The 11,037-nt window shown below is 56.0% G+C and overlaps 1 protein-coding gene across 1 annotated transcript; it reads right to left on the bottom strand.

The window, feature by feature from the left end:
• Positions 1-7,979: 7,979 nt before the first annotated feature.
• LOC138107010 (serine/threonine-protein kinase pim-1-like) lies at positions 7,980-10,360 on the bottom strand (the record flags this gene model as incomplete). Its single annotated transcript, XM_069008341.1, has 5 exons — positions 7,980-8,448; positions 8,744-8,920; positions 9,133-9,502; positions 9,716-9,766; positions 9,866-10,360. Coding segments are annotated over 5 exons (1,233 nt in total), but the record flags the coding sequence as incomplete, so codon positions are not given.
• Between the last annotated feature and the right edge of the window lie 677 nt (positions 10,361-11,037).

The raw sequence follows: 11,037 nt of genomic DNA, 5'->3' as shown, positions 1-11,037 counted from the left end.
TTTTCCTTGGACATTTCCTATGTTCCCTAACCGTCAAAGCCCTTGCCTCCTGTCCAGAAGAGCTCTCTTTCCTCAAGCTCAGGAAGAGGGTTCTGCCTGTCTGAAGAATGTTTGAAGATTTGGATTTTTACATTAGGCTTTGTAGTTACAGATGTACATATGTTCTGACATGTAGATGTAGGTTTGAATAAATGTGTTGTAATTTTATATTTTAAAATTTGAAAATAGATTTTCAACTGTATATCTTTTATTTTGAGGGTTTTTTTTTCAGTTTTAAATAAAATAATTTTTAAAAAAAACAAGCCGAGAATGTGAGACCTGCTGGCCTAGAGGTTGTCAGAGTGCAGCTGACTCAACAAGCCACTGTCTCACGGTATTCTTTCCTCACAGGGCCTCTCCTCTTCCTCTTTTGCCATGTTTTCTTCATGTCATTTGTGCTGCTGTTTGTTAGTTAGCATTCCAATGGGGCCACCTATTACCATGTTTGGGGGACAATGGACCCAGAAGATCCTGTGTAGTCTACAGTTTTCTGCCTCAATGTATTCTGTGCTCACAAAAGGCCTGAGCAAAGCAACAAAGAGAATGTGCCCAAATCCCAAAGCTTTGCTCCTTTGCAATCTCAGACAGATCTGGCTCAGAGGTGTCTTCAATCACAATTCCATAGGTAAGAAGAGGACGTGTATTTCACTGGCAAAAGAGGCACTGCTTTGGAAAAGGCATCTGTATGTATATTTACCCAGGACAGCAGTCCAACAGCGTTGTTTGCGACTTGTTTGCAGAAGGATGAGCGAACTGTGAGGTTATTGAACAGGTGACAAGGGTTCCTCAAATCTGTACTGCAGCCTGGGTGCCATTCAGCCCAGAGTTATGGGATAATGGCGTAGTACGTCCCACACACATTCTGCCTCCAAGAAAAGCTTGGCTTGGCTTAATCGAGTGAAATAAATAGAAGAGCAATGAAATGGACATTTAAACTCGGCACTTTAGAGTGATTCTCCTGCTTTCCAATGTCAGCCCTGTAGCTCATGCTCCCAAGGCTTGTTATGAACGAGTGTCTGAGATTGCTTAAAAATTCACTGTCAAGGTTATCAGTAAAACCAGATTGAATATGTCCTAGGTTACAGTGTAAGATGCAACCAACAGTATGTATTCTATTGTCACCTTCACAAGCTGTTAAAAGAGATGGGGCTGTGTTTGTTATCTCCTACCATGACTCATCCTTGCTAAATCCCTCTGGAGGCTATCTCTGTTTAATGGGCAAGCAATGACCCACTGCATGACTCATAGAATTACATCAGCCCCTTGGGAGATGCTCCACCCAGGGGGAGGAGCCAAGCATTCCCACCTGGATATAATCAGGTAGGATTGAAGCACAAGCAGCTCTTCCCTCCTGGGTTCCCAGAGGATAAGAGTTACTACTGGACCTTCAGCCGAAGACCAGACCCTTCAACAGGATCACTGCTTCAATAGGACCACTTCATCTGGGCTGCTACCACCACCCTGATTAACAGGGTGTCAGGTTGTATCCTGACTCTGTCAGTGTTCTTGTACTATTGCAATTATTTTCATTTTCCTAGTAAATTACAGTTCTGTCTTGTGATTTCTCACTGGTTTGCTTTCAAACTAGTGCAGAATATGAAGTAACAGCTCAACAAAATTTGTTGGCAACATTCACACTATTACTTACTAGTCCTTTAAGGCACAACAAGGGAAAAAAGCAACACACAAAATGCAGTCAATCAAACCAGACATGAACTGAGAACTCTGTGTGTGTGTGTGTTGTGTGTGTGTGTATGTTTAGACGGGTTTTGACAAAGGGAGAGAAAGGACAAGGATGAAAAGGAATGTGGCCTAAAAGCTTAACAGCACTCAAGCTTAACAGTAGTTAAACTGGAGCCGTGAGGAGTGGGGGGATTGGCCCAGGATCCATTGTTGATCGACGATCCTGTGAGTACAGGAAACTTGAGCTCGCTGGCTCTGAGAGGCCCCACTGGAGGTTGCCAGTGGCAGCTGCTGTGGTCCAGGAGAGCTTCGAGGGCTTCCTTTTGGGCCGCTGTTGATGGGCCACAAGACAGTGGGCTTCAGTCATAAAATGCTTCCTCATGGCCGCACTTTGGGTCAGCAGCCTGTCTTTGGAAGTGCGAGAAGAAGGATGTTATGGCATTCAGGCAAGAAAAGTAGTTTCCAAGACTGTTCATAGAAAACCCCAGGATCTGGTTAGACAGCACAAGTTCCTGGGAGCACTCAGTGTTTTGGGCAAGCTCAAGAGGAGCTTAGTCCAGGGGCTGTTCATCAAGGCTGAGGCCTAACAAGCATTTCTGAGATCACAGTGTGGCCTGATAAGGCCAGGGAAGATTCACCACCCCAGTGTGAAGCATGAAGTTTTGATGTAAAAAGCCATGGCCCAGTGGAACCCCGGGGCAGTTTCCTCAGGCCTGCGGGAGAATCCTACTGCAGATCCTTGTGCCACTGATTCCATCTCTCCCCACTTTTCTCAGTTCTTAGTGGCAAGGTCACTTAGGTTAGACACACAGCTCACAAGAAGTGCTCCTGTGTTTCTCTATACAATGAATTAAAGTGAGACTACACATCCCAAATCTGCGTTTTCTTTCTGGCAATCTGACTGATTGCAGGAATTTCTGGAGCAGGAAGCTTGCTTCCTCAAATATTTACTGTGCATGGTAATGAGCACAGAGAAAAGATTTAATGTTAAAAGCTTTGCCCAGGCAATGCTCCTTTGACAAGTTCTCTCCTTAGCTCTCCTTGGGAAGATCTGAAAGGTTCAATGACCCCAGCAAAAGCTCCTGCAATGGTTGTCCGCCAGCAGAGCAGGGCTGTCAGCTGTGAACCAAGTGTTGCCACAGGCAGCAGCTTAGCCAGGGCAGCAAATCAGGAGCTAGGAAGGAGCTGATCTGAAGGCCAAACCTCCTTAGCTCCTTCCAAGAGCACTGCAACAATTCCTCATTCCAAGGAGGTGCAGTGCTGGACACCAGAGCTCTGTGTGAGGACTGGACACAAGTTTGCTCCCACGGAGTGCCGTGATGGTTTCTGCAGGAGCTGTGGGCTCCTGTGCCTGCCGGACACCATGAGGAGAGAAGGAGCCGAGTACACTGACACACCTTTGCCTTGAGCATAGCCCGGCCTTGACCAAACACACTGAAAGGTTTCCCCCTTGGCCCATGTCTCGAAACGCCAGGTCAGCTGTTTGATGACTCCAGTTGGTTTGGTGTAAAAAAATTTCCCTCAGAAATACTAGTGTCTTGGGGTGACTTTATGATGTGTATTCCTTATCGCTGCCCTATGCCCAGAAATTAATTTTGTGCCTTTTTATGCCTTTAAACTGAGCCTGAGAAGGGGAAGGAAAAACTGAGCAAAACTTTTTCAAAGCAGTTTGCAGCTTGTTCAAGGTCACACAGAGATAGCGACTTTTTTTCCAGCTGTGGCAGGGGAGGGAGGAGGCACCCGGCTCGCGGCTGCCCGGTCAGTTTTTGGCCAGTTGTTCAGTTTCTTTTTCTCCAGAGAGAGACTGAGAGTTGAACATTTTTTCCTTCCCTGGCATTTCAGATTTTCTCTCTTTTCTACTGGACTGCTTCAATATCAGTGCACGTCGAGAGGACTTTCCATCGAGCACAGAGGGCCTGGCCCTGGGCCAAGTCCCAGCTCCGAGGAGACCAAAGGGAGAGCTCTTAACACTTTCCCAGGTTTTTTCTCCACAGCGAGAGATTTTTATTATTTAGCATTATTTTCCTTTTCCCGTGTGTTTGTTAAAGAAATAGTTTTTATCTCTTTCCCTTTCCTTTGAGGAAAATTTATTTTTTCCTGAAGCTGGTGGGGGAGGGGTGGTGACCTGCCTTCTCTCAGGGGATATATTTCAAAATTTGGCCAAACCGGTACAACTAGGTTTGTCTTCCTCCGTGCCTTCCTCTCAGCAGCCTTGGGGTTGTTCCTATGTGAAGCCATCTGTCTCAGTTTGAGAAAACTTAGGGCAGTCTGGAATAAGTTGTCTCCTCTAAACTGTTCCAACAATCCCTTTCCAGCAATAGGAAATGAATACTAATAGATGAAAGTGGAAAAAACCCAACACTTTATTAACAAACAGAATGCCCACAAGGCAAGGAAAAATAAGTAAGTAACTTGTAGATATCAAACTGTCAGACCTCACCGTCCTCCCACTGGAACAAAGACCCAAAATGCCAGAGGAAAACCCGCCCATGACACGCGTTACAAGATGGCGCCGGCTTCTCTCTCGGGAAAAACAGGAGCTATCACGGAGTAGTTCTAGCAGCAGATGAAAGCTCGGTGGCTCGCCCAGCGTCGACTTCCCCCCCACGGCAGAGCTCCGCAGAACGGTCATGGCAGGTGAAGTGGCTGGGCTGGTGCCCCTCGGTGTCTTTTCTCCCCAGCGTGGCTCAGCTCACAGACTCTTGGGCTGGGAGCGGGGCCACTCCACTTCTGCAGGCACGATGTCCCCGGTCTTGGACAAACAGTTTTCTCCTAGGAGAGCCCTGCATACTGTTCCACACATCTTTCATAAAGGCCCAAACCAACTCCAGACACTGTACCTACAGCAGGTTTCCATAAAGGACTGCAGAAGTCCAGGACAGCTGCAAGTGAGTGTTGGAAGGGTTTTATCCTGGTCCTGACAACAGAAATCTTAATAATCTGAAGGAATTTCATTCAGATGTAGTATAGGATCGGAGTTTTTTCTATGGATATGTTTCACGATGACTAACAAGCCGGTACAAGGCTGCCATGTGAAAGCATGAGCATGTCCTCCAAAGTGACCAGATTAATTGTCCATTTTATTATTCTTCTGGTTTTTTCCCCTCTAATAAGCCAAGGCAAGCTTTTCCTGGAGACAGAACATGTGTGGGATGAACTGTGGTCCCTCGCAGGGTCACAGGGCTGGCAGTGACAAAGCAGGCAATCTGCTTCATTGGGAACCACTACAGAGCTACATCCCAGTGTGGGTTTCAGTAGCAGGGTATTATTAAGAGCTCCTTTCCTGCATGAGATACAAAAAGAAGGTCCCTGATGATCATCTTGCAGCCATGCAGTAAAGAAGTGATCCTGCTGCCCTAATTAAGCTTTGGCTGTGGCAATTACACTCTTCCCACTCACCTTTTCACACAGACACTTCAGGTTTTGCCCCACACTCCTGCAATACTGGCAGTCGCTGTTTCCTATTGACTGTTCTTCCCCAGAGAGTGACAGTATAGCTGCAGCTTGGAAACAAAATGCCCTGAGATCTGGGTATCTTGAAGGAGCATGAAATGCTAATTAAATGTTAATCTTGGTACCCAGATCTGCACTTACCAGTATTCTGAGGCACCAGCAGGAGGATCATGCGTCATTCCCGTTTGTTGGTGTTCCTGTTTCTGATGGGCAAGAGCAATGACTTAGCGGAGAGACAAAAATGCCCCTATTCAAACAGTGGGTGTGCAAGTAGACATGAAGTTTCACTGTCTTTTCTAGGATATTTTAGAAAGATTTAAGAGAATATTGCAGGAGGGAGCAGGTGCCTAATTTTGTCTCCAGAGGAATCCCCAAAGGACACATCACTCTGCTGGTGATGGCAGGAAACCCCATAAGCTCACAGACTAGTTTTCCCTGACACATACCAGCCTTCCCAGGCTTTACTAGGCTGGGATTTAAACCATAGCTAAGCAAACACACGCAGCCAAGTGACACAGAGTTTTTCCTCCAGAAATTGGAAGGAAAACCTGAGGAATTGGCAGCTAGCCCCTCAGAAACATGAGGAGCAAAAGCCAGTCTTCTACCTGAGAGCTGCCTGGGCAGGGGCAATTCTTCCGATTGCATCAGCGTGGCCGTGGCTAGAAAGGGCAGCGAGGAGAGGAATTCAGCGTCTCCTGGCAGCCCCTGAAATCCCAGCTCTCACTTGCGTGCACCGGGGATTCTGCTTCAGACTGTGAACTTGCGCAGCCGCTCCTTGGGCGCTGTTTGCCCCCAGGCACAGCGGTGGGTGCTGCAGCAGCTGTCCCGCACACAGGGCTCTGGAGCCTCCCCGAGGCCGCCAAGGACTGGAGGAGGCCACGTGCCCGGGATCTGGTGCAGCACCGTGGGGCTGTGGGGGATGCTTTGGTCTCTTTGGGGCGGGGGGTGGGGAGCAGGGCAAATGGAATCAAGATGAGACAGGGATCAACCAGCGCCACGCCAGGCAGCGATTTTTCCTACCGGGGCTCCTCTGAGTTTAGCGAGCTAATGAGGCCTGCGGAGCAAACGAGACCCGGAAGCGAGGAGGGAAGGGCTGGCTGGGAAGGAGTCAGATAAAGCCCTTGCAGGCATTTCTCTTTCTCAGGGGCTCCTGGGGAGACAAAGGAGACAAGAAGGATGTCCCATCTCGTGACACTCCCTTTTTTCCTTCAGGAGCTGTACCGCAGTCACTGCATACGAGAGTTTCCATCGTGATCCCTTTGATGCCAGGGAGCACAAAGAACTTGGAACCTTGCCGGAGTCCAGCCCTGCCTGCCTATCTTGGAGCAGAGGGGAAAGATGAAGAAGTATTTGGGCGGGGCTTGAGCCGAAATGGCATTTTGCCGCTTCTGATTTCCTCCCAGCTTTTGCAGCGGGGCGACCACTGCGTCCCTGCAAACCGCTCCCCTTTCCAAAGCACACGCGGGCCTGGCTGGCAGCTCCGGCCTCTCGAAGGGGCTGCTGCCGTTGGCAACAGGAGCTGTTGTTGAAATTTTCGCGTTGCTTAACCCCCCCTGCCAAAGGCCACCGAGTGGCTGAGGAAGGACACAAAAAGATTACCCTGGAGGAAGGGGACCAAAAGCTTGGAAAAGGATGAAAGAAAGGCTCCGATGACAACGACAAGAACAAGATTTATTTTTGACAGCAAATTAACACCCGCCGCCCTCCAGCCCTCCCAGATTCGCAGGCCGAGCGGTGCTGCTTCCGTGCCTGAGGTGCTGGCACCCTGGGGAGAGAAACCAGAAAGCCGCGGTCAGCCGGACAGGGCTCCTGTCCCCCCTGTCCCAGCACGGCCTGTGCCCGGGCCAGGCTGCTGGCGGTGCCAATTCTCCGTTTCTAGAGGAGAGCAGCATGGCAGGCCACGTTCCACCTCCTCCACTTAAACACGGCAGAGCAGTCTCCTCAGCAGCTGCAAGAGCGGGATGCTCGTGTGCCCGCTGCCGTCTGCCGGAAGCCCTTCTGCCACCCGTTGCTGTGAAGCCGGGTACCCACCTCTGGAGACCTGCTGCCAGGAGAGGAGCCGATCCCGCACGAGGTCCTCGTCCGTCTTGAAGGCGATGGCCCCGCAGACCGCGGCCCCCCGGGGTAGCGCCGGCACCGGACGCACTCCACACACAGGGGGCCAGCGCTTCCCCATGCGGTCCAGGCACCCGGTGCAATCTTCCTGGAAAAAGCAAAGAACGATTGCATGAAAGTCAATTCAAAACAAGACCTGGAAGCAAGAAAAAACGTCAAAGGTTATCACCGTTTCACGGGCCTGGGGAGGGTCTGAGCACTCCATGCAAGCATTAAGGCTCTCCCACGGCTGGGGAAAAACCCCACCTTTCCCACGCGTAAGCCCACCCCTTCCTCAAGGGCCCGCAAAGCAGACCAGCAGGGGCACGCCTTCGGAACCCGCCCCCCTCTGCTGCCCCCCGTCCCTACGGACGGATGCTTTTGCCAGGCTGGCTCCCCCCGCCCCAGCCCGGGCCAGACTGGGTGGCAGAAGCTGTCAGCAAGGCCGGGCGCTGGCTCCCCCTGCACAGCATCCGTGCCCTGTCCCGCCAAAAAGCAACTTGGCGGCCGGCGGAAAAATTAATATTCCCCGGCGCCGCCAAGCGGGGAAGCTCCGGCGCCTGGCCCGGCCGAGCCCTGCCACGCCTGGAACCACGAGCATCCCCCCATCCCTCCGCCGGCTGTGGATTCATCTTGATTCCGTCGGGGCGCAGAGCGTGTCCTCCAGGAAGGGGCCGCAACCAAAGCCAACCGGCTTTGCCCCGCCAGCGGCCAGCTCGAGGACGGTGTTGTCCAGCTCCAGGTCGTGCTCCAGAAGAACACCCCGGCGGTGCCTCGGCTTGCGGGGACATCACGATGCCATTGAGCTGCAGGGGGATGTTTCCCCTTTTCCGGTCCGTGGCAACTTCACCGCACTGCCACGACTTCTCCAATAGGATGGGGAGCACTGAGCCGCTTCCTCCACAAGGCGCCGAGGACCAGCGGAAGCATCTCCTCGGCTGCGCTCTCTCCTCCGTGCCACGGCCGCAGGGAAACGCTCTGCCGTTTTCTTCGAGCGCCCCGAGACGCGTGCAGCTGGTGCTTGCTGGGCTCCTGGATCCTACTGTGCAGAGGGATGGATCTCTGCTCTCTCCTGGGCCAGGTGACGGTCCTGCAGCCAAGAATGCTCAAACAGGTCTTCCAAGGACGGCCTGTGCGCGGGGTCCATGGATAAACACCACCGGATGAGGTGCTGGCACTCTGGGGAGAGAAACGGGAAAACGCTGCTCAGCGGGACAAGGCTCCTGCCCCTGCTCTCCCAGATTCCACGGTGCCCAGGCCACACTAGGAGCGCTCGGAAGCTGCACCCCAACCTTCCCGTCGATCCTCCCTTTCGGACGAGAGCAGCCCAGAGGCACACGTGCCACCTCCTCCAGCTAACCCCAGCAGATCAGCCTCCTCCCTAGCTGCAAGAGCAGGACGCCTGCGTGCCACCTGCCCTCTGCCAACCACGTCCTTCCCCCCCTCCCCCCGTGCCGTGAAGGCGCATCCCCACCTTGAGACACCCGGGGCGGGAAGAAGAGCTGGCCCCGGATGATGTCCTCATCCGTGTTGAAAGGAAGGTGCCCACAGACCAGCTCATAGAGCAGGATGCCCAGGGACCAGATGGTGGCTGGCTGGCCATGGTAGCAGCCAAAGAGGATCCACTCCGGCGGGCTGTACTCCGGCGTGCCTACGGGACACGGGCGCAGCTCATCAGGCCCTGATGAGTGCTGCTCCCTCCCAGCCAGCTCCCGTTCCACAACAGGCAGCCCTCGCCCCGCCGGAAAGCAACTTGGCTGCAGCCGGCTGCAGAAGGATTTCCCCTCGCTCCCTCCCTCTTCCCCCTCTGCCAGCAAAGGGGGGAATCTCTGCTGCCCGGCTGGGCCCCGCCTTCGGGCTCACCTGACATTCGGGTGTAGAAGGTGTCCTGGAGGACCGTGCCGCACCCGAAGTCGATGAGCTTTGCCTCGCCGGTGGCCAGGTCGACGAGGACGTTCTCGGCCTTGATGTCGCGGTGCAGGACGCCGCGGCTGGTGCAGTGCCGCACGGCCTCCAGCACCTGGCGGAACAGCCCCCGCGCCACGGGCTCCGTCAGGAACCCCCGCTCCTCCAGGAAGTACCAGAGGTCCTGACAGCGCTCCGGACGCTCCATGACCAGCGCGAAGCCGTCGGGCAGCTCGAACCAGTCCAGGAGCCGCACCACGCCGCGGAAGCCAGGGCGCGACACCATCCAGAGCAGCGCCAGCTCCAGGGGCACAAGGGCGCCGTTGTGCTGCGGGGGGGACCGCGATGCCGTCAGCGGGGCCGATGCTGCGCCGAGCCTTCGGCACCCCGGCCCGGCCCCACCGCCGCTCGCCATTGCCCGGCCCGGGACGCTCCGCGGCCCCCGCTCACTGCACGCTCGCTCCCCTCGCAGCGTCCCGGCTCCCACCCTCCCGGGCCTCGCCCTAGCCCCGCCCGCCACGCCCCGCCGGCTTTCACTCACCAGCCGCGCCCACTCCGGGATGCGATCGCGGGACACTCGCTTGATGGCCACCTGCAAGTCAAGGCGAGCGGCGGGCTGAGCTCGTCGCCCGTCGCCCGTCGCCCGTCGCCCGCCGCCCGCCGCCCCCCTCCGACCCGGCCCCACTCTTACCGGGGCGCCGTCGGCGAGCCGGGTCCCGGAGTAAACGCTGCCGCAGCCGCCGCTCCCCAGCAGCGGGCCCTGCCGGTAGAGCTGCTCCAGGGGAGGCTTCTCCGCCCGTGCGGGCGGCACCGCGCTCTCGGCATTCTGCCCGGGGCCCCCGGGCGCTGCTGCTTCCCGAGCCGCCCCGGGGCCGGCGGCCGAGCTGACGAGCGGCGGAGTTCGGAGCGGGGAAGCTGCCGGCGATGCTGCGGACGACGCTGCCGGGGACGGGGCGGGAGCCGGGCGGCAGCGGGGCGGCTCCGGGCGGAAGCGCCGGAGGGGCCTCGTTCGGGGCCGGGGCCGGGCCAGGGCCCGCGCCAGGCGGAGCCAAAAGAGCGTGCTGCTCCGCCAGCACCAGAGCGAGCGGCACTTCCAGCGGCGCCGCTGCCAGTACGGAGAGAGCCCGGCGGAGGCGGCACCGCGGCGGGCCGGGCAGGGGCGGGCAGGGGGCGGCCCCGCCGAGGGGCGGCAGCGGGGCGGCTCCGGGCGGAGCCGCGGGAGGGGCCTCGGCCGGGGCCGGGCCAGGGCCCGCGCCAGGCGGAGCCAAAAGAGCGTGCTGCTCCGCCAGCACCAGAGCCGCTGCCAGGACGGAGAGAGCCCGGCGGAGGCGGCACCGCGGTGGGCACGGGGCGGCCCCGCAGAGGGGCGGTCCGCGGGACGCGCGGCATGAGCCGCGCTGGAGAGGCGGAGACAGGGACGGGACGGGACGGGACGGGACGGGACGGGACGGGACGGGACGGGAGTGAGTGGAGTGTGAGAGGGAGAAGGGGACGGAGAGCGAGCGGAAATCCGAGTGGAAAACCGATCGAGAGAGGCGCTGCCGCTGCTGCTGCCGCTGCTGCTGCCGCTGCTGCTGCCGCTGCTGCTGCCGCTGAGCCGCCGGAGCGCGCGGCCGTTCCGTTCGTCCGTTCCCTGCGCGAGCCCACCGGAGGAGCCGGCGCGCGCCCCGCGGAAGGGAAGAAGCAAACAAAGAAATAAATGCCCGTGAAAGAAATAACCTAATAAATCAATACAGAAATAAAGAAAAGTGTGGGCTTGTAGCTTTCTTCTTCCTTGGGTGAGATGAAGCATTTCACCGGGAAGAGTTCCCTGTCCTGATGGTTGTGCGACAGTGGACAGGAGTGGAGCCTTTAATTTTCAGG

Source organism: Aphelocoma coerulescens, chromosome 3, assembly GCF_041296385.1.
Source record: "Aphelocoma coerulescens isolate FSJ_1873_10779 chromosome 3, UR_Acoe_1.0, whole genome shotgun sequence".
NCBI classification, from domain to species: Eukaryota; Metazoa; Chordata; class Aves; order Passeriformes; family Corvidae; genus Aphelocoma; species Aphelocoma coerulescens.
Note: the sequence above shows the minus strand (reverse complement) of the source record. Positions and strands in the feature narration are given on the sequence as shown.